Raw genomic sequence first — 23036 nt, 5'->3', positions numbered from 1 at the left:
CTCACTGCTGGCCTCCAGAAAGTATGACACCACCATCTTAAGCGCAAGGCAGCTGTTCAGTTTTGGCCGGAGTTCAATATAAACCTTACAAACAGTCTGCTCGCTCTATTTTTTTAAATAATAATAATTCTGAAAAATCCCATAGTTTAAAAAAATCCCAATTGGGGCACCTGGGTGGCTCAGTGGGTTAAGGCCTCTGCCTTCAGATCGGGTCATGATCCCAACGCCCTGGGATCGAGCCCTGCGTCTGGCTCTCTGCTCAGTGGGGAGCCTGCTTCCCCCCTCCACCCTCTGCCTGCCACTCTGCTTAATTGTGATCTCTCTGTGTCAAATAAATAAATAAAATCTTAAAAAAAAAAATCCCAATCTAGTGTTTTCACTTTAAAAAACCTTTCCTGCAGAACGGAGAAAACCATGTATTCCAAACCGATGTCTGAGCCAGAAAGGTACTAGTCGGTTATTTTTACCAGATACAGTGGACAGATAATTAGGCAGATTGAAAATCAATGGCTAAAGCAGGCCCAACGAATCACCACTGAGTATCAGTTCTCTCTGAAATAACAAGACAAAAATCTATCAGTGATTAATTTATTATTTCAAAAGAGGCCCTGGATGGTTAAGTCATTGATGATACTTTTGTTTAGGGGTGAAAATCAGACATCAGGAAAAACCTTCCCTTCATTCTGAAATGTTAGGTATAGATACCACAGTGGCTATATTTTACTTCAACTGGCCCTACTAAGAACTCACATACTACCAACAGTTCTTATAATCAACACCATGACGTGTCCCCAAAGCCTGGCACGTGTCTTTGCTTCTTCTCTGTTTCCCTCATTACACACTCAAACATGTGCAAGGGCCAAACGTTGGCAGTGCTCTCAAAATAAGCCCTTTATGGGGCAAGTTAATGTTCGTTATTATTTTAGAGTGCCTGTTTGTAGCAGAGCCACATACAGATCCCTAAGTCCAGGAGAAACCAAAGTCATTCCTCAACCTTTGGACATTCTTGGGAAGTCAACAGATTTCCAAGACCAAAAGCAAGAATCGGACGTGGTTCATGAAACCAAAGCTGGCAAATCCCTTGCAGAGTTTGCACTCTCTTCCTTTAATTGTTATCAGCCTATTTCTCATGTAATTGCCAGGTTGTCTCATCACCTGCTGCATCATGTGCACTGAGAGTGCAATGGTGCTAATTCCCGCCCAAACACTGAACTGACCCCCCAGATATGAAGCACAAGTCAAGGTCGCTGCCTTGCTTTCTGTGTGCTACAGGATCGAACTAGCTGCTGCAATAGTTCTTCCCTTGGCCCTTCTATTCCTCCAGAAATCCCTCAGTGGAAGTTTTTCTTTATTGGTAGACAGCCCCAAGAGCATACTCTGTTGAAGTTCTTTTATAAAATCAGTCTGGCCTCATTTCAAAAGGCAAGACTGTTACAGACACAATGGGGAAGGATAGAGTATTGTTTTCTTGTATCCAAAAGAGAAGAGATAGATACATTCGAGACACACACACACACACACACACACACACACACAAATGTACTAGATCATGTATGTGTATATATTATATGCAAACACACAGCTTTCTACTAACTTGAATTAGTATCATTTGTAAGCATCCTTACATGAGACTCGTGTATGCGTTTATTTTTGCTCCCCTCACCCATCGTTCAAAGCAGGCACTGAGCCATGGTGGGAAATGTTTTGTCCCCAGTAAGACATATGTTCTCTGATCACAAAGGATGCTGAGTGGATACTGTCCATCGGCTTTGCTCAGGAGAGGAAAACTATTTGGAAAACCTTCATTTTAGTAACAAAAAAGTTGTCTTGCTGGCTGAACACTACCATTCAGAGCACATGCCTCATCATGTTCACACGATGCCCCTGACCTCCAAACGCCCTTCCACAGACATACTTGGGGTTAGATGACGACAGGGTGAGAAATGGGGGCCAGCCCCGCCCGTTGGGGTTCCTTGAGCCTTCATACCTGTGCTGATGCTCCTGCAAGACTTGATAAATGCTGATAAGAAAAGTTTGGTTTTTAAAACTCCCCACAACACAGTCCTTGTAGATGCGGAATTCTGCAGCCGTCACCGCCTCACCCTCAGGAATCTGGGATAAGTTGAACTTGAACTCTTTGTGGTGTCGCTGGCCAGGGGAGAACTCCTTCTCGTACTCCACTATAAGATTAAACAAGAGAGAGTGACAACTATTGTTACTGGACTAAGTGCCACAGGCTCACCTCAAGAAAGCTGCCCCATTTCCATTCATAAGTGGATTTTACCAGTTACCAATGGCTTAGGAGAGGGATTGGGGGAGGGGGGCAAGGACCAACAGTGGCTGGGCTGTCAGACGGGCTGAGATTAAAATCCCTCATTTTACCCAAGGATTAAATAAAATTCTTAGGTTTTATTTGGTTGAAATACCTCACATACTTGGTTGAAGTCAGCTGCATGAAAGCAAATTATGTAAACTCTTGGCTTCGGTTTTCCTCACCTTCGGAGGCAGGAATTAACAGGGCTTCCCAAGGAAGTGGTGAGAATGGAGGAAAGGATGAATAAGAACGTCCCTGGCGATCTTGGCCCCGTTGACCCCTTTGTGGCCCCCTTTCCTTCCTGCTGCCTGGCCCCTCAGGTGAGGTCATCTCCCCCCATCAAGCCGTTGGCATGGCCAAGGGCGCTCCTGAGCCGAGCTCTGGGAGGGGGTCTCAGCTGGGAAGGGAACGAGCTGCGCATCGGCCTCAGCCCGAAAGGTCCAAGGGTCTTTGTATTTTGCCTGCTGGTCAGTAGAAAGTTTTGTGGAGGAGTTTAGGGTAAAGCTTCAGAGAAAATGCCGCTCTCACCCGAGTGCACTGCCCTCCTTCTCCCAGAACAAAGGGAGGGCTGCCGGGCTCCGAGGCCGGGGCCCCTCCGCTCCATCGCAGAACCCAACTGTGAGGACAGACACGTGGAAGCGAATGACCAACAGTATACCTTGCTATTTTTTCTAATGCTTTTCTAAAAACTGGGGAAGAATGGAGTCTGAGATATTTTCTTTTTTTTTTAATGAACTCTTTCCCCTGCACAAAGACAAAACTATGGAAAACTACACCCACGAATGACCATTTCTCAGAGTCGGGCTTCCAACTATGTCAAGTCCTATGCGAGACAAGCGGTATCAACCTCGGAGCTGCCCTCATAAACGCTGTAAAAGAGAAAAAGGGCTGCTCTGCTTCCCACCATAAATCCTTGACTCTTTTCTCCAGGGTTTGGAAACACTTCTGCCCTACTGTTCCTGTTAGTTTTTTTCTTAATGGTAACCGCAGTGGAATCTCACGAGCAAATTAATCCTTCATGGCAGAGTGTTCCCAGGGCTGTGGGTAGGGGGAGAAAAAAAAAATCAAATTATTTGCTACCTCCAACTGCCCTTTTTTCTCCCACTTATGTTGTTCTCCATAATCACTAGAGAAAAGCTTTGGAGATTTAGTTTCTTTAAAAAAGAAAAAAAGCCAATAACTCTTTACAAGAACATAAGGCCTCAATGGCATTTGCAGAAGCTGAGGAGAGTTAAGCCATCTATAGGTAGGAGGTTTTAAATAAAGAATTTCTGAAACTGCCATGGGACTATGCTAAATCTTTCAGATTCAAGTTATCTCTTTTTGGTGTGAGGGTTGTAAAAAGAAAAATAAGCTTTGACTTGTGTAAGAGCTTGATAAAAGTAAAAAAAAAAAAAAAGAAAAGAAAAAAAAAGGTCTAACTAGAAAGTAAACCATGGTTCAGTCCCAACAAGAGAACAGGTTTTCTAATTAGTGGCTAAGCATGAAAAGCAATCTTGCTGGTGAGTTCACTGAAGGACACCCATACATGAGGGTGTATCGCTTTTCCCTAAAACTGATCTCCCTTTAAGTCTGATATGTTATCATCAGCGGTTAAAAAGTGAATCAAATCTGATTTCCCAAAGAGATTTTAAAAAAAAAGAAAAGAAGAAGAAAAGAAAAGAAAAGAAAGTCACATAGCTTTTCCTTAGGGTTTTTTGGGTACTTAAATTTTAATATCAACAAATAAAAATACATTAAGATTCACTCAAAAGAATCCATAAGAATTACTCAAGGAAGTCATTCAATTGCTATGAATATAAATGACAACTACAAAGAAGAAATCATAAATCATGGCTGTGACTCAAGATATAGGACAGTGACTTAAGACATTTTGGTCATACAAAGTAAACAGAAATTTCAATAAATTGGAAATGCGGTAGTTAGTTGTAGAGAAGTGCATCATCACCACACCTCCCTGTATTCATACTGTTGGGTGGTACCCCCCTCCCCTGAGGTGGGCTCTGTGACCTTCTCTTGACCAATCAACCGAGCAACAGTAGTGCTCAGTGATTTCCAAGCTTTGAACTTCCTTCCACTTAGGTTTCTTGGAATACTTATCTGGGGGAAAGATGGTTACCATGGAAGAAGTCTAACTACTCTGAACCTCCATGCTGTGAGGAAGCCCAAGCTAACCACGTAGCAACGCTCTATGGTACATGAAGAGACAAATGAAGGAGAGAGGGAAGAGCCCAGTCAGCCTCTGAGACCACTTCAGCTGAAGCACCGCACCTTTAGCTAAGATGTCATCTTAGATGCCCACCGCAGTGGAGATGCTGGAGGACTCCAACCCCCGCTGGCATCTGACCACAGCTGCACGAGAGACCTTGTGTCAGAATCAACCCAGTTGAGCGTGGTCATTTCCCAAGGCTGTGGGAGATGACAGCACAGTGTTTTAAAGCCCCTGTGATTTGGGGTGATTTGTTACACAATAATAGGCAACTGACCCAAGAAGAAAAAGGAGGACCGGAGAGGAGGAGAGAAAGAGAAGGGGAAGTCTGATCTTGCTAGGAAGGAGGGAAACTGCATACAATTCGTAAGGATTGTGAAATGCTGGGAGGCAGCACTTACGACCGAGGAGGAGCCCTGGCAAATGCTCACAGACAAACGTGAAGAGATAAAGAATCTAAAAATGAGAAAATAGGAGCATAGTTCAAAGCCTTCACATTACTACAATATGAATTAGAATGCACTGCCTTATATGAGCATTTTCCCACTTCTCTTCCACTGAGACAAAATTGTCTGGAAGCACTCTGAATTTTCTTTTGCCTTTCCTTTATCTCTGAGGCGATTAAGGAGTCTGACTGCCCACCCCTCCTCGTTTTAAGCTCTCTCACTCAAAAACTTCACTCCTGATTGGGAGGGAGACAAACCATAAGAGACACTTAATCTCACAAAACAAACTGAGGGTTGCCGGGAGGAGGGGGCTAGGGGGAGGGTGGTTGGGTTATGGGTACTGGGGAGGGTATGTGTTATGGTGAGTGCTGTGAAGTGTGTAAGCCTGATGATTCATAGACCTGTACCCCTAGGGCTAATAATACATTATATGTTAATTTAAGAAAAGCAACTGAAAAACAAAAAACAAATAATAATAAGAAAAAAACCCTTCACTCCACTGTCTTCTGAACTTCTGTTTATGCCTCTTGGCCAGAAGCTATATCATCTTCTTCCCTCTTCCCCACAATGCCTCAGCCACCAGGCACTGGAGTTTGCCTGGAACTCCTTTCTCCCCCAAAGTCTTTTGCCTGCAACTGAATTTATATCATGTATTTGCTGATGACTCATAGAGACACAAGAAAGAAATGCCATTAGGTCACTGCCTACATGTGCATTTGAAGACCTTGGTGGTAAAACTGAAATGTTTCCAGTGAACTCTGCATCCCCTGCCTTCAAACTCTAGGATTCTGGACTCTTTTAACCTCAAGACAATTCAAAAATATGAGAGGTACTAAAAGGGTCTGGGCTGAGCTCTGAATTCAACACTCAGGACCTATTTTGCAGCCCTCAGCATTTTAGCTTTTCACTGGTGAGGCCAACACTTGGTAGCCAATTAATTACTAAAAACAAGCATCAGTGAAGTGTCGTACTGTCAAACTGGTTCTGAATTCTAGCTCCCCTTTTCCTGGCTTCTGTGATGCTGAGCAAGACATTACCCAAAGTCTCAGTTATCAGTTAAATGGCAATAATCATAATTCTGAGGATTTAGGGGAGAAAATCTCTACGAAATAGTCAATGGTAGAGTATGTACTCAGATGTTAATTGTGATCATCAGCTGATGTTTGAGATTCTAGCCCTACTGACTTAGAGTATGCCTCTTCTGAGTAATTCAAACTTATTCAAGAGCCTTTAGATAGGGCTGATCAATGTGTCCTCTAAATTACCTGTTTAAGTTGAAGAGATGCATTCTGCGTAAAAGTAGCAAGTGAAATCACTACTATGAGTATTACCAGCCTTGGTGTTTGTCTCATGAATACAGTTCTGTGTTCTCTGAGGCAATAATTCCTGGAATTTTTCATTTCAAGGACCAGAGAAAATATTTTTCAATGGTAATGACCCTCCACAAGGTCGTCTACTTTTTCTGTTTGCCATTTGCTAAGACAATAGAACAAGACAACAAACTGCATCATTTTAACTCTATGCTCATTTCTGAAGGTTCTCTTAACACCAAATAAAATAGGATGTAATTGAAGAACATATACAATCCTTGAAACCATATACATTTAGCTTTATAGAACTCACTCTATCCTCTCTTTCTGCCTTTGACCATACCAGCTGAAATTTCAGACCAGCCCTGGACCTTTGACCAACAAGCAGGAACCACATTCCTAAGGAATAAAAGTTACTAGTTGAGGATTAAAAATGTAAGTTATGTAATACTAAATATATAAAAGGATAAGTGCAATTTATGGAGGTAACGAGGCATCATAATAAGAAACTGAGGACGGGCACCTGGGTGGCTCAGTGGGTTAAAGCCTCTGCCTTTGGCTCAAGTCATGATCTCAGGGTCCTGGGATCGAGGCTTGCATCAGGCTCTCTGCTCAGCAGGGAGCCTGCTTCTCTGCCTACTTGTGATCTCTGTCTGTTAAATAAATAAATAAAATCATTAAAAAAAAAAAAAAAAGGAACTGAGGAAACCAGCACCATCTTAAAAACCAGAACATGACCAATACTATGGTGCCATCCCCCACCCCTGCCTGAAAGGTCTCCAGAATCATGAATAATGTCTAGCATTTTCTTGCCTTTTAAAAACTAACAGTTTTACTACATATGTACATATCATGAAATCAGAGTGTTTTCCTTTTTTCCCTTAAAGTCTTTCAGAGACGTAATGGAAATTTTATAGGCACACATGGAAAACATAGGTATGGTCACAGCTAAGACCAAAGGCTGCCCAAGCAGATGGCCATACTGCCTGTCAGCTGGGGGGGGTGGGGACCTCAAGTCCCATGGGTGGGGCATGGCTGCTCTGTAGGCAATGAGTGACTAATGATTCTTCTTCAGCTCTATCTCACATAAACCCATTAAGAACGTGGACACTTTCTCAACAAGCCTTGGTAAGGATGTGGAGAAAGAAGAACCTTTCCTTATGCATTGCTGGTGGGAACGTGAAATGGTGCAGCTGCTGTAGAAAAGTTTCACAATTCCTCAAACACAGAATCACCATATGGTCCAGCAATCCCACTTTTACATATATATAGGTATCCGAAAAAACTGAAAACAAGGACTTGAACAGATATCCGCACGCCCATGTTCTTAGCAGCAGTCCTAGTAGCCAAAGAGTAGAGGCCATGGAAGTGTTCATTGACAGATGAATGGATAAACAATGCAGTAGATATATACAATGAAATATTAGTTAGCTTTTAAAAAGAAAGGAAATTCTGAATCAGGCCACAACATGGATAAACCTTGAGGACATTGTGCAAGGTAAAACAAGGCAGTCAGAAAAAGACAAATACTGTATGTCCTTATAGGCAGTACCCAAGGAGTCGAATTCATAGAGACAGAAAGTAGAGGGTAGTTTCCAGGGGCTGGGTTGGAGGGACGGGGAGTTCGTGTTCAACAGGGAAGAGTTTCACCTTGGGAAGATGAAAACGTTCTGGAGATGGACAGTGGTATGTTTGCACAACACTGTGAAAGCATTTAATGCTGTAGAACTCATACACTTAAAAATGGCTAAAGTGGGAAATTTTATATCAGGCATATTTTACCACACAAAAAACCCCCACTAAAAACAGACATTTTCTTACACTATCACAATGCATGACCACACCTAAGTTGAAATAATTTGTTGTTGATCTCTCATTCCTAATCCATAATCAAATTTCCTCGAATACCTCAAAAAACTGTCTTTCTGCTTTTGGCTTATTGGAGTTGGGACCCAAACAGGACCCACTCATTATACTTGGTTGTTCTGTCTCCTAAGTCTTTACAAATGAGCAAATCAGGAGCTGAAAGAACTCCACTAATCTGATCAGTTGTCCATCTAAAAAAACCTACAGCTAACAACATTCTTAAAGGTGACACTCTCCAACCATTTCTTTAAAAATCAGGAAGAAGGCAAAGATGCTCATTTTCAGTCTTGGAATCCAGTTCAGTATTGTTAAGATTAAATAATAGTAAAGGAAGAAATCTATTCCAAATTCTTGAAACCAATAAGAAAATTTAGCAGACTGCTTTCTTGACCGTCTCAGTAAGTTCGAGCTGCTATAACAAAAATACAATAGACTGGGGCTGAAACAGCAAACACTTAACGTCTCACAGCTCTAGTGGCTACAAGTCTGGGATTCGGATGCCAGCATGGTTGAGTGCTTGCGGAGGGCCCTCTTCCCAGCTAGCTCCTCACTTAGCTTTCCTTGCTCTGTGCATGCAGAGAGAGATGGTGTGAGCGCCCATCACTTCCTCTTCCTGTAAGGACACTAATCCCACCATGGGGGCTCCACCCCCCTGACCTCCTCTAGACCTAATTACCCACCAAGACCCCACTTCCTGATACCCTCTCATAGGGATTAGGGTTTTATCGGTATGAATTGTAGGGGACACTCACAGTCTATAACACTGACCTCAAAGGTCTCACATTATTTTTTCCATCACCTTTCGAATTTGGGGTTTGGAATTTTTGCATTTGTGTTCAGAAGCGACACTACATAACAGTGTTGTTCAATTTCAAGTTGTATTTGCTCTTGAAATAAGTTGGAGGATGCTCTCTCTCTTTCTTCTCGGGGAATGATCTCTTCCTTCAAAAGCTGGAGAACTTACCTGTAAAATCACCTAATCCTGGTGTTTTCCTTTGGTGAAAATTTTTAATTACTCATTCATTTTCCTTTCAATATAGAAAAATATTCAAGTTATCTACTTCATTTTAAGACATTATGCATTTTCTAGAGGTTTGTCAATTAGGGCAGAATTTATCCAATTTATTGCCATGAAATTTTTCAAAGTATTCTCTTATTATTTGATCTCTGCTCTAACTACAGCTTTTTCATTCTAATATTATTTATGAATTCCCTTTTTCTTGATTTTTCTTACTGGAGGTCAATTTTTTTTTCTCATTATTGCTTAATTTGACTGTAATATTGATATTTTTCCTTTTCTGTAACATTGAAAGGAAAGAACTTTTTATTTCTTATTACAAATAAGGAGATAGGAAGATAGCTCTCAAGACACGGTAATATTGGTATTTTAATACATTTTCTGAATAGTGTCCTACTCAGTCTGAACTATTTCAACTAAAGTTGTCTAGAGAAAAATAAAGATAAAAGCCTTTATAAGTGAAAATGTAAAAGAGAGAAGAAAGAGACGGAGAGTGAGTGGGAAAAGCAGAGAACAATCTTCCTATAATATGTTTAGTCACATATTCATTACTTTCTCATTAACTGGACTCACTCAATAGTTAATTCAGAATGGCTTCGTTTGGGCAAAATTACATTCATTGACAATAAATTCTACGTTTTTTAAATGTTTCATGCCTCCTCTTCGTCATATACCAAACTTGAAAAACTTGGAACTCTTTTAAAACAAAACAAAACAAAACAAACAAACAAAAAACCCTACCATTCCCTTGACTACTATAAACAATTTTTTTATGCTATGGTACAAGTTTATTTAATTTTAGGCAACAAGGACAGTTCTGGCTGGTCTTTCAAGGTCTATAACAACAGTGGCCTTCTGACTTTAATATTGCAAGCATTCAGCTCACTTGTTAAACACAATGAGATAACAGACTTGACCCTCTGGGGTGCGCCAATTATTTCCAAGTACTCATTTCTATTAGTTTTATTAAGATCACAAATATCAAGAAGAGTCTATTTTCCTGGCTGTCATTTTTTTCTCAACTGACTTCGCTAAACTTTCATTTTTATTTTAAATAATGATAGATTCACTAGTAGTTGCAAAAATACCAGAAATTAAAAGAAAAATAACAACAGTAGGGAGATCCCATGCAACATCCTCCATAACTGAGTAATAATACCAAAAGCATGGGATGCCTGGGTGGCTCAGTTGGTTGGACGACTGCCTTCGGCTCAGGTCATGATCCTGGAGTCCCGGGATCGAGTCCCACATCGGGCTCCCAGCTCCATGGGGAGTCTGCTTCTCCCTCTGACCTTCTCCTCGCTCATGCTCTCTCTCACTGTCTCTCTCTCTCAAATAAATAAACAATACCAAAAGCAGGAAATGGATGTTGATACAATAACTTACCTAGACTAGAGACCCACCTTGGAGTTCACCAATTTCTACATGCATTTTCTAGTGTGTATTTGTGTGCATACATAATTCTGTGACCTTCTGTCACAGGTATAGATTGATTCCTATAACCACCACCACAATCCAGACACAGAACTGTTCTGTCCCTGCAAAGGAAATCTTTTAAGCTACCCTTTTAATTCAAAGACTTTTTCTTTTTAAAGATTTTATTTATTTATTTGACAGAGATCACAAGTAGGCAGAGAAGCAGGCAGAGAGGAGGAAGCAGGCTCCCCGCTGTGGTGCTCGATCCTAGGACCCTGGGATCATGACCCAAGCTAAAGGCAGAGGCTTAACCCACTGAGCCACCCAGGCACCCCCTTCAAAGACTTTTTAAGACTAGACCCAGCACACATACTGGAAAGAGCTGTAGAACCAGCACTGAGTGTCTGCATATCATTGCTAGTATCAAGGGTTCACCGAGTCATTTTCTATTTTTTAAAACATTTTAGAACCACTTTCATAACCAAATACAGATGTCACCATCACTCTAGGTTGGGAAGATGCTCGGTAGCACAACTATATACATGTCTTCCAGCGGAAAAAGTTGCAGACTTCAGCTAACATCGGAGAATACATCCAAGCACTTAAGTCAATAAACATGTGTCATGAAGAAAGACTTAAACTGAATAATTGCAGCCTTGACAGAGTCCCATTAATATCAGATAACCACACTGTTGCCCACTTACAAGTATTACTATAAAGACGCAGTCAGACACTCAGTAAAGATTGACATATACAACATGTATTTTTTTTACTGCCAAGAAAAATTTAACATCTTCAATCACAAACGGGACAGCCTAAAAAGAATGGTCTCCCATGCCTCTGATTTCTTAAAAAATTATTTAAAAATTTTAAATAAAAAGGAAAGAAAAAAGAAAAAAAAGGCAGTTCACCCATTTCTCCCACCCTCCACCCCTGCCTCTTGCAATCACAAATCTGTTTACTGTATCTATGTGCTTGGGTTTTTCTGTTTTGTTTTAGATTCCACACGGAAGAAAGATCAGATGGTATTTGTCTTTCTCCAACTTATTCCACACTGAGGCCCACCCATGCTGTCATGAACGGTAAGATTTCATTCCTTCCGATGGCTCAGTCATATTGCATGTACCCACAGATTGTTGCCATGCTTTGGTTCTTGTAAATGATGCTGCAATCAGCATGGGGGGCTGTATACATTTCTTCCATTTAGTGTTTTCATTTTCGTTGGCTCTCTGGAGGTGGAATTGCTGGACTGTAGGTTCTATTTTTAATTTTCTGAGGACCCTCCATAAGGTTTTCTGCAGCAGCCGCCACAATTTACGTTGCCACCAACAGTGCATGATGGTTCCCTTTTCTCCACATCCTCGCCAGCACCTGTTGTCTCTTGTCTTTTTGATACCAGTCATTCTAAAAAGTGTAAGGTAGTAGCTCATTGTGATTCTGATTTTTATTTCCCTGATGATTAGTCACATTAAACGTCTTCTCATGTGCCTGTTGGTCATCTGTTGTGCTGTTTGGAAAACATGTCTATTCAGATCTTCTGCCCATTTTTCAGTCAAGGTTTTTTGTTTTGTTTTGTTTTGTTTTTTTAGCTATTGAGTCATATGAGTTCTTTGTGTATTTTGGATATTAGCTCCTTATCAGGTATATAATCTGCAAAGACGCTCCCATTCAGTAGGTTGCCTTTTCATTTTGTTGATGGTTTCCTTTGCCATGTATAAAGTTTTTAGTCTGATGTAGTTCCACTTGTTTATTTTTGTTTCTCTTGTTTTTGCTTTTGGTGTTGAGATTCTAAAAATCGTCGCTAAGTCCTATGTCAAGGAGCTTACTGCCTGTGTCTTCCTCTAGTTTTACGGTTTCAGGTCACAAATTTAAGTCTTTACTCCATTTTGAGTTAATTTTTATGTACAGTATAAGACAGACAGTGGTTCACCTGTACAATTTATTGAACAGCCTGTCCATTCCCCTTTGTATATTCTTGGTTCTTTTGTCATAAACGGACTATATATGTGTGGGTTTATCTCTGGGCTCTTTATTCTGTTTCATTGATATATGTGTCTGTTTTTATCACTATACCTTTGTAATGTACTTTGAAAATCAGGGAGTGTCATACCACATGTTCTCCTTTCTCAACATGGCTTTGGCTACTTGGGTCTTTGATAGTTTCATAACATTTTAGGATTATTTGTTCTATTTCTGTGGAATTTTCACAGGGATTCTACTGAATCTTTATATTGCTTTGGATAGTATGCACATTTTAACAATTTTTCCAATCCATGAGCATGGAATACCTTTCCACTTATTGGGACCTTCTTCAATTTCTTTCATTAACATCTGATAATTTTCAGGTCTCTGAGCTCCTTGATTAAATTTTTCCTTAGGTATTTTATACTTTTTTCTCTTGTAACCAAAATTTTAATTTTTGTCAAAATTAATGTGGTTTTTCATAGTAGAGTTGACATACAATGTTACATTAGTTTCAGGTGTATAAAATAAGGATTCATTCATGGCCATGATGGTTTATGTGTTATGCTAGGATATTTCATCCTTTTTCAGGTAAGTGTAAATGGGATTGTTTTCTCAATGTATCTGGTAATTCATTAGTGCTAAGAAATGCAATATATTTTTGTGAAATATGTATCTAGTAATTCATTAGTGTTAAGAAATGCAATATATTTTTATATTTTGAAATATATTTCAGTTTTATATCCTACAACTATACTAGACTTGTTTATTCTAACAGTTTTTGATGAAGTCTTTAGGGATATATATATATATATATATATCTCATATAATATATATATATATATCATGTCCTTTGCCAATAGTGACAGCTTTAATTCTTCTTTTTAGAGGTCTTTTTCTTGCCTAATTGTTCTGGTTAGGATTTCTAATACTATGTTGAATAAAAGTGGCAAGAATGGACATTCTTGTCTTATTCCTGATTTTAGAGAAAAAGCTTTCAGCTTTTCACCACTGAGTATGGAATTGGCCTGGTCTTATCATATATGGCCTTTATTATGTTTAGATACATTCTCTCTATACCTGTTTTTTTTTTTTATCATAAATAGATATTGGATTTTGCTAAATGCTTTTTCAGCATCTATTGAGATGATTATACGATTTTTTAAAAAAGAGATTTTAAAGAGGGAGAAAGAAAAGACAATTGCAAATGTGAGTCGGGGAGGGGCAGAAGGAAAGGGAGAGAGAGAATCTTAAGTAGATTCCATGCCTAGCACCGATCCCAACATGGAGCTTGATCTCAAGACCCTGAGATCATGACCCGAACCTAACTCAAGAGCCAGCTTCTTAACTGACTGAGCCACCCAGGTATCTTAGATGATCATATAATTTTTATCCTTTGTTAATCAGATTGACAGATTTGAAGATATTGAATCATCCTTGCATCCCTGGAATGAATCTCATTTGATCATGATGTAGGATTTTTTTTTTTAACCTCTTATGCCCTTCACCTATTTTGCCCATCATCCAACTCCCACCAGTCCCCTCTGGCAACTACCAGTTTGTTCTCAGTATTTATGATTTTGTTTGTTCATTTGTTTTTTAGATTTCACATACAAGTGAAATGTTACATTATTTATTGTTCTCTGTTTGGTTTATTTTGCTTAGCATAATACCCTCTGAGTCCAGCCACCTTGTCACAAATGGCAAGATCTCATTCTTTTTTATGGCCAAGTAATATTCTATAATACACTAATATTCTAATATTAGTATATTAATACTAATATATAGTATTAGTGTCTATCAGGAAAACTTCAGTTATTTCCCTATCTTTGCTATTGTAAGTAATGCTACAATAAACATAGAGGCGCATCTATCTTTTCAATCAGTATTTTTATTTTCTTTGGGTAAATACCCAATAGTGGAATTACCAGATCTTAGGGTATTTCTTTTTTTAATTTTTGAGGACACTTCATATTGTTTTCTACAGTAGTCATACCAATTTACATTGGCATATGATCCTTTTAATGTGTTGTTGAATTTTGTTCATTAATATTGTGTTGAGGATTTTGCATCTGCATTCTTCAGGTATTTCTGAAGAGTCATACTTTCCAATTTCAACTGCAGAGCACTAATGGGAAGAATGTCTTCATGAGAGAAGAAGTTTGTCTGTAATTCATTATATTAGACTAATCCTTTTCTTCTTCTTTTATCAAGGTGACCTGGTTTCTCTGGTTGCTTTTATAATGTCATTGTCCCTGGTATCTTGCAGCTTCACTACAACTGCCCAGCTGGTATGTTTCTTTTTATCTGTTCCACTCAGATTAAATTGCATTTAATGTATCTGTAGATTCCTATCTTCCATTGGTTCTGGAAAATTCTTAGCCTTTAGCTCATTGATTAGGGCTCTCCTCCATTCTCTTTAGTGTCTCTTCAAGAATGATAATTAGATGTGTACCAGAATGTCATCCTAATTTTCACCTTTTTTTTTTTTTAAGTCATTGATCTTATCTCTTGGCTATAAAATTTCTTTAGATTTATCTACAGGCTCACCAACTCTCTCTTCACCCATGTTTTCTGTATAGTTTAAGCCATCTATTAGTTTGTCATTTTAATGAGTTTTAAAATTTTCTACTCATTCCAACTGTCATTATCATTGCTATGGGGTCCGTCATTTTCAATCGTCAATTGTTCTATATCACCATTATGTATTATACCACTCTTTATTCTTTGTGCACTTTCTAGATAGCTATCTTATAATTTCTCACTTAGTGTCTGTTTTCTTTGAAATCCTTGGCGAATTTAAATCTGCATTGCTGCCCCATCCTTCTGATGACGTATTTTGGTGGTTTATTTCTTGCTTTGCAGATTTTTGGGTAATTTTTTATTGAAATGCATCCTCATTGTTTACTTTTCTCAAAAAAAAAAGAAGAAGAAAGAAAGAAAAGAAAAGAAAAAGAAAAACATGTACCTTTGCTTTTGTGAAAAACATTATTGACCTGGACCCAGATATCTCCTTTTTGAGGGTATAACATGGGAATCCCCGGGACAGTTCCCCCACCTCAGCCTGGACCCTGAGCTGGTCTCAGAATCTGCAGGAGTACTGGTATTTGCATTCACAGAAACCCAGCTTTTAGGTTTGTTTGCTCACAGTAAACACACCCAGGGGAGTCATCAAAGATGTCCCTGAGTCCCTAACATCCATGCTGTAGACATATTTGCTTTTGTTTATCCTGGATCTAGTCATATTTTAGCAGGAGGGCCTTACAAATTATCCAGTCTGCAATATTTCCAGAATTTGAAGTCTTAATTTTATCTGTTATATTTGGGAAACAACATTTGGGACACATTCCTCTCATCTCCTAAAGATGTTATAAAACACGCCTAATGTTTGAAGAGTTTACAAGTGTTTTCATACATATTAGCTCATCTGTTTCTCAGAATCGTCCCAGAAGGTAGGCAGAGCAAATGTTATCACCATCAGAGCAATATGAATCTGAGGCCAAAGGCAGTTAAAGGGCTTCCCCCTGGCACCCACTTCAGTGATTTCAATTACTACTTTACACTAACGCCTCCCACATTGCCATCTCCAGCTCACTGCTCTCCCTTAAGGAATGTTTTTATCTTACTACCTGGTACACTTCATCCAGATGCCTCCTGTGCATGTGAAGCCAAGATGCACAAAATGAAACTCATCTTCTCCCAACCAGCGTGCCCCTGCAGCTTTACTGCTGTCCACTGTTACTCTGAATGGGTCAATGAATCACCAGCTGATTTTACCTTCCGGAATTGCACCGTCCAATCTAGCAGCCGCATGCCCTAGCCACATGCTGCTATTTCAATGTAAATGAATTTAAAGTTAAGATTCAGTTCCATAGTCACATTAGCCAAATGTAAAGTGTTCAATGCCCATATGTGGCTGATGGATACCATATTGGCAAGTACATCATGGAACGTTTCTGTCATGGCAGAAAAAAATCTATGGGATGGCACTCTTCTGGAAGTTTCTCTAACCCACCTGTCCTGCTCCCTCTGTGACCACTGCCCATGTTCAGAGCCATCCCACCGCCTCGAGTTGTGCCCCCTGCTCACCCTCTCTCCACACTGCTGCTAGTACCACAGTCCTAGACCCAAACTCAAACTACCTGCGTAGAGCCTTCAGTCATTCCCCTGACATACCAGCCTCGCCCCTGACCTTTTCCTGCCTCAAACTTCACTCTTGGGAGATATTAAACTGCTCTATTTTTCTGAACACCCTGCCCAGGACCTCATCCCTCTCCCTCACTTATATAATCTCCTTGTCCTTTCAAAGACCTTCCCTCCCTCACCTCCAGGATATAGACTTTTATAGGCTCCGAATTTGGAAGATGCTTTGATGCTTCTATGGAATTCTAAATTAAAAAAAAATTTATTAAAGCCATACCTACCATTAAAGTTCTTGTTCCTCCCATAATTATGAGTGCTTTGGTGAAAAACATCCAACTGAAACTCTTTTAAAAGTATATGTCTCATAGAACACTATATAAAAAACTAATGAAGTACCGTATGGTGACTAACATAATAAAAAAATATTAAAGTATGTCAATATGGACAAAAAAATAAAAATAAACAAAATCCTGAAACGTGATTTAAAAAAAAGTAAAGTATATGTCTCTATTCAGTGCGAAATGTTCCTCTTTTGTAAAATTCTCACCATTACTTGCCATACTTAACGTGTAATGCAGCAAAATTTTAAATCTTACCTTAAGATTGAATTCTAGGAAGCCTCTTTAACTGCCTTCCTGTACCCTCTGTCTCCCCAGTTGGTTTGGGGACCTCGACTCTAGGTTTCTATGCTGTCCCAAACAAATTTTCAGCATTGCGCCCGACCTTATGTTAAGGTGATCATTGTTCATGCATCTACCTCCCCCGCTGGACCGCAGGCCCCTCAAAGATGGGATCCATGTCACACTCACTTTAATACCTCCAATAGAGGGTTCAAGAATGTTTGTTGAATGAATGCATAAGCCAGGACTGAGGTCTACTCCATGCTCTTTCCTGGGCACCGTCGTATCCTCAGTGGGCAAAAGGAGACAGAACGGAACTCAGCCTTTGGACTCCAGCGCCAGCAATCTTTCTTCAAGACTCAAGAGTATTCTCCAGAACACAAACAGCTGAACGAAGGGACTGACTCAACACGGTGAGTCCGGGTTTGTTTGTTGAAGGAGCAGCCCCAGAAGCCTGGAACACCAATTGGTATTTTGCTTTGCACTCTGAGTTCAGGACGCAGCCCCCGAGCATGTGAAATTCAAAAAAGCTAAAGAAAGAAATTAATCTGCTCAAATTACTTCAATTACACCCAAGCCATATCACAAGGTCATCATGCACAAGAAAGACGAAATGAATTTTAAAATCACATCCTCAATTCAGAGAAACAGACCGCGGATACATGCACACATTCCCTTTGTTTTTTTAAAAACTTAAGTGAATTTACAGAACGTGAAGCTAATCATTTTAATGTGAACAATTCGGGGGCATTTAATACATTCACAGGGCTGTGCACTCACCACATCTTTCTGGTTCTAAAACATTTGAATCATCCCCGCAGCAAGCCCTCAACCCATTAAGCAGCAACTCCCCATCCCAGCCTCTGGCAACCACCAACCCATGTTCTATCTCTATGGATTTGCATAGTATGGATATTTTGTATGAATGGAATCACACAATCCTTTGTGACTGGTTTCTCTCTCTTATCATAATGCTTTTAAGGTTCATCAACAGTATTATTATTATCATATATCATTATTTCATTACTTTTTATTGTCAATACTTTATATTCCTCTGTATGCACATACATTTTGTTTATCCATTCGTACACTTGGGCTGTTGCTACCTTTTGGGAACTGTGAACAGTGCCTCTGTGAATGTGTGTATACAGGCATTTGAGTGCCTGCTGTCAATTCTATTATATTTCCCTTTTGCTTTTCCTCTTCAGTTTTCCTTCTCAGCCACTGATTCCCTAGAATGAATGCGGGATGGGTTGGTGACCCTCCATCAGAGTGGAAATGTAGCCTGTCCCAAACACGGGGCAGCTAGCTAGGCATCCTGTGCCCCACGGCCAAGCTACACGAGACATCTGGGAAGAGGCCGGGAAACAAATGGGTGTCAATGAACATGCCCAGCACAGGCTTTGGCACACAGTAGGTTCACAGCAAATGTTTGCTGAGTTTGCATATAAACAAGGTTACTCCAGAAACGTTACAGAAGAGATGAAGTGGAGGAGAGTAGATGTCGGAGACCAACAGTCAAAAGAAGGAAAGGATAGATCAGAGGTCAACATGGCAGAAGGGGTGACAAGAGAGACTTAGGATCATGCTGGTGAGAAAGTGTCTTGTCTGAAGGAAACCCCGGGAATGCTGGAAAAGAGAGGAGCCCTAATCAAACAGCTTCCTTACTTTTTTGAAAGCCCGGAGTCTAGTATACAGGAAGGAACTGCCTTGAGGTGAGGTCAAGATGCTGGGTTGTCTCTGTGTCAAGTTACCTAACAGTTTCAGCTCTTGCAGTAGCTACACAGGGGCAATAAAATTTGGAAACAAAGGTAGTATTATTTTATCCTGTACTGGGATGTAATACTAAAGCTTCATTTATGATGGATTTGCCTGTGCTTATGGATTTGGTGACCGCCCTCTACGTGTGCGGTAGGAACGTCCATCCGCTAGGGACCGTGAGAAGCAAAAGAGAGGCGTGTGCTGAGATGCTCCAAAGCTACCCAGCATGGCAATACAGTCCTAGACAATGCATTCCTTTTATCCAGATCTCTCCCATCAGGGCTTTTCTTCCTGGTCAACCCTTAACCTGGCCAATACATTGTACTCTTTCATCAAAACTTTTGCGGATAAAGAGTGAGAGCAAAGGAGCATGTGAGAAATCCACAAAATGAAAAATCTGTCCTCAAAGTATCAAGAATCAAACCATGTTGGGCAACAGTTTCTCCCACTGGGTGGCAGCTTACATAAACCCTGCCTTTCTCCACAGCGGACTTCTGACCGTAACAATGGAGCTCTTTGGTTTAGCAAAATGTTCATGTTCTAAAAGTTCAAAGTAACTGATAGGCCGACTCCTTGATTTGGTTCCTAGGGTTCCCGGGGTTTCATATTCCTATCAAGTGATACTCTATCAGATGACCTGTGATTATTCAAGGCACAGTGTCAAGGGTGCCAACATGGGGACGGGGAGGGAGTCCTTTCTCATGATCCCTCTGACCTCTCTTTCCTGTGATTGGTCCAGGGTGACCTGACCCCGGGAAGTCGGGGCCAGCATGCATCTCTACTCAGTGGCATCTGCACAGACCTCCCTGTTCTACCTTAACAACACCTGAACCTACAGCAGAGGAAATTCAGGTGGGTTATTGCTGAGGACAAGGACTCCCCTCAAATGTAAGGCCCACAAGGGCAGGGAATTTTGTTTTGTTCCCTTATGTGTCCTGGGTACTCACAGCAGTGCCTGGCCCGAGGCGGGGAGCCAGTACGTGTGTGAGGACTGAGTGAACGACTCATCTAGAACAAGTGTAACCGTACTTCTCAAGCACCTGGCGGGCTGGCCTGGGACAGACCATTGACTTGACCCTTGACAGACCCTGGTCAAACGAGGACCAGTGGTTCCAAACTTAGATGCAACCATAACTACCAGGCTGTGTGGGGGCCGTGAGCTTATCATACCCAGGGTTTCTAAATAAGAGAATGGAAAAACACTACCATGGGGTACGAGACTGCCTCTGTAGCACAGTCATGTGATGTGAACACACAAACAAAGAAAAGGTCGTTCCTTTCCTTTAACAGACAAAACTTGGATCCTCACATCCTTACAAAAACACAATGAATGCTTCTCCCAAAACCGTTCTCAGAGAATTTCTTTCTTTTCTGGGCCAGTAAGCCCTTCTGGTTTCTTCGGAGCGACTGCTGTGCTGGTCTTTCTGGACCCTGGTGGATGTCAAGTGGCTACAGGCAACGCTTCTGAAGTCAAGAGACAACAGCTGAGGGAACATGGCAAGATTCAGCCATGCCCCAATGTATGGTTTGGTGGGGGGGGTAGGCCAAAAAAACAACAAAACACAACATCTGAAGTCAAGAGACAACAGCTGACGGAACATGGCAAGATTCAGCACTTGAATGTATGGTTTGGGGGTGGGGGGGAAGGGCCAAAAAAACCCAACAAAACCACAAAACACAAAAGCCAACACCTACACGAGGCTTTAAAAGCACAGGAAAAGGGGTTAGCAATGCCTATGGCTCCCACCTTCCTGTTCCTAAGAAACAGCATATAACTTCTCGGTTAACCAAATAACCCCTTACCCTCAACAACATTTCTGAGGCAGTTTTACTTCTAAGACTAAGATAGAGCCCAGCCCTCGAGGTCCTCCCCAGTGAGGACAGCAAGGGATGAGATGAAATCAGAAAGACAGGACAAAGCTGGGAAACACTCAAGTGTGACGGAGAGATGTGTGGCGTGCTCTTATTTGTGTCTTTTCATTTGGTTCTGATTTACTAATCAACAAAGGGAGCAGGAAGAACACATTTGGGTTGGGCTGGGAGCGTCTGCTTTCACAGCTCGCCATCTCCGCTTCCTGGAGCCTTCAGTGAAACCTCCCCTTGGATTTGCTGCTCTGTGATAATTTCCATGTCTAACGAGGCCTTGTCATTTCACTGCAGGATTGAGTTTAGGAAAAACCAGGCTGGAGAAGAACATCCTTATCCAAGCACATATCTGAGGGAAGGAAGGGGGTGGGGAGGGGGAGAGGCAAAAGGAACAACAAAGTAACCAGCCAAAGGTTTCTCAGTTACTCGCTCTCCCCTTCTAATTCAAAACATTATGCTTTATTATTGGTGCAGCCCTGGAAAGCACATTCTTTGCTTCGGTGATTCACTTCATTTTCCTGAGAACACAACGGAGAGAGTCTCTCAGGGTAAAGTTACTGATTTGCCTCCAGATTAAGTCCAAGCTAAACTGCTCACTTCACATTTTGTTGCCCTTGAAGCCCAGCAGGTCCACATGGCTGAAGAGTCCACATGCCGGGTAGCTTCTGCCGCCGAGCCACAAGATCCCCATGCTTTCCCGGGGCTCAACTCACAGACTGAGGAGACCAGCACCCTGGCTTGGCAAACACGTGCTGGGGAAAGCGCTGATGAGCGCTATACAGAGAACTGAAAAATGGCCAGGGATGTTTGCCATTAGTTTGCAGTTTGACGCGGGGCTGTGATTTCTTTGGAACAGTATTCTGGCCTTGTAGGGGTGGGCTCAAATGATCAAAAGTCATGGTTCATAGGCCAAAAAATAAAAAATCAAAAAGACAGATGAAAGGAAATGAGTGTTGGTTGGGGGGGCTGCCTAGGTTAGGGGTGCCGTGAGGAGCACCCCACATAGGTCAGGAAGCCCACGTTAACAAAGGAATCGGCCATGCAGCCGCAGAAAGATAGTGGAGCCCCACTGCATGGGCGACTGCCGCAGCTCCCAGTGCACTCTCGACACCCGCAGGTGGTGTACCCGGGCATATGTGGTACCATTTCGTGCCGTGTCTCACCAGGCTCTTGCCAAGCCTAGTCTCTTACGCCCTGGTACTGGCAACAACCAGGCAAACCAAATCGAAAGGAGAGTAGGAAGAAGAAAAAGGTTCATTATTCAAATGACCTTTGTTCAGTAGTGCCTTCCCCGGGAAAAGCTTTCACCAGAGCAATCAGTAATTAGAGCCACTGATGGTCTGAATCCCCAGCTCTCCGATGCCTGGAAGTTGGCAGTAAGGAGTTGAGTGCAAAATTAACCACGGATGAAACAAGAAGGCCTCCAGCAATTCAAACCCAGGCTGACAGAGGGCATTTCCAGTGTGGGATCAGGCCAGTCCTCTGGACTTCCTGGGAGATATATACCGCACATCAGAGCACAAGAACAAGAGAGAAGGAATGTGAAACCTCCAAGAGCAAGGACTTGACTTGGCTAGAAGTGACCTCTTGAGTAACAACAACAACAACAACAACAAAAAACTACTGCCTTATAGCCCTTAGGAATCAAGAAGGAAGTCCCCCCAGCAGGGCTTGGAAATAGAGAACAATGTGTAACACAGCACAGTCTGTATCAACCGGCCCCAAACCTCCCTGAGTAGCCTGGAAAGATCTGCAGCCCCTGTGATGCGGTCTCCAGTCAGGATACCCAGATTCCCCTCTGCCCCTGGGATCGTCCCAGTCCCACTCTGGGCTGGAGGCAAGAAGGGAAAGGGAAAGCCGCAGCTGCAGTAGGGAGTAACTATATGAGAACTGGGGATAACCAGCCTTTTCTGGGGCCGTCCTCAACCAAAACACTGACGGGAAAGAACCAGATGACTGGGAACATTCTCCAAGAGGCTGCCATTGGACTGTAGTGGAAGGAGCCTTTGTCAGCCACGTGACTGAAGCAGCAATGTAGACTTCAAGTGAAACCCTGGGAAAACACTTTGTCCCTCAAAACCACTAAAGTTCTAAAAGTTACCAGA

The 23036-nt window shown here is 41.4% G+C and overlaps 1 protein-coding gene across 1 annotated transcript in view; it reads right to left on the bottom strand.

Annotated features, from left to right (window-relative positions):
* Positions 1–23036, bottom strand: part of BMP6 (bone morphogenetic protein 6) — a 147949-nt gene that overhangs the window by 26560 nt on the left and 98353 nt on the right. The window contains exon 2 of the mRNA XM_082730724.1: positions 1988–2180. Coding sequence (XP_082586850.1) covers positions 1988–2180 — 193 coding nt within the window. The remainder of the gene's footprint in view (positions 1–1987; positions 2181–23036) is intronic.

The sequence above is a fragment of the Mustela nivalis genome, assembly GCF_964662115.1.
Source record: "Mustela nivalis genome assembly, chromosome: 5".
In the NCBI taxonomy this organism is placed as follows: domain Eukaryota; kingdom Metazoa; phylum Chordata; class Mammalia; order Carnivora; family Mustelidae; genus Mustela; species Mustela nivalis.
The sequence above is the reverse complement of the archived record's forward strand: the minus strand, read 5'-3'. Positions and strand labels throughout refer to the sequence as shown.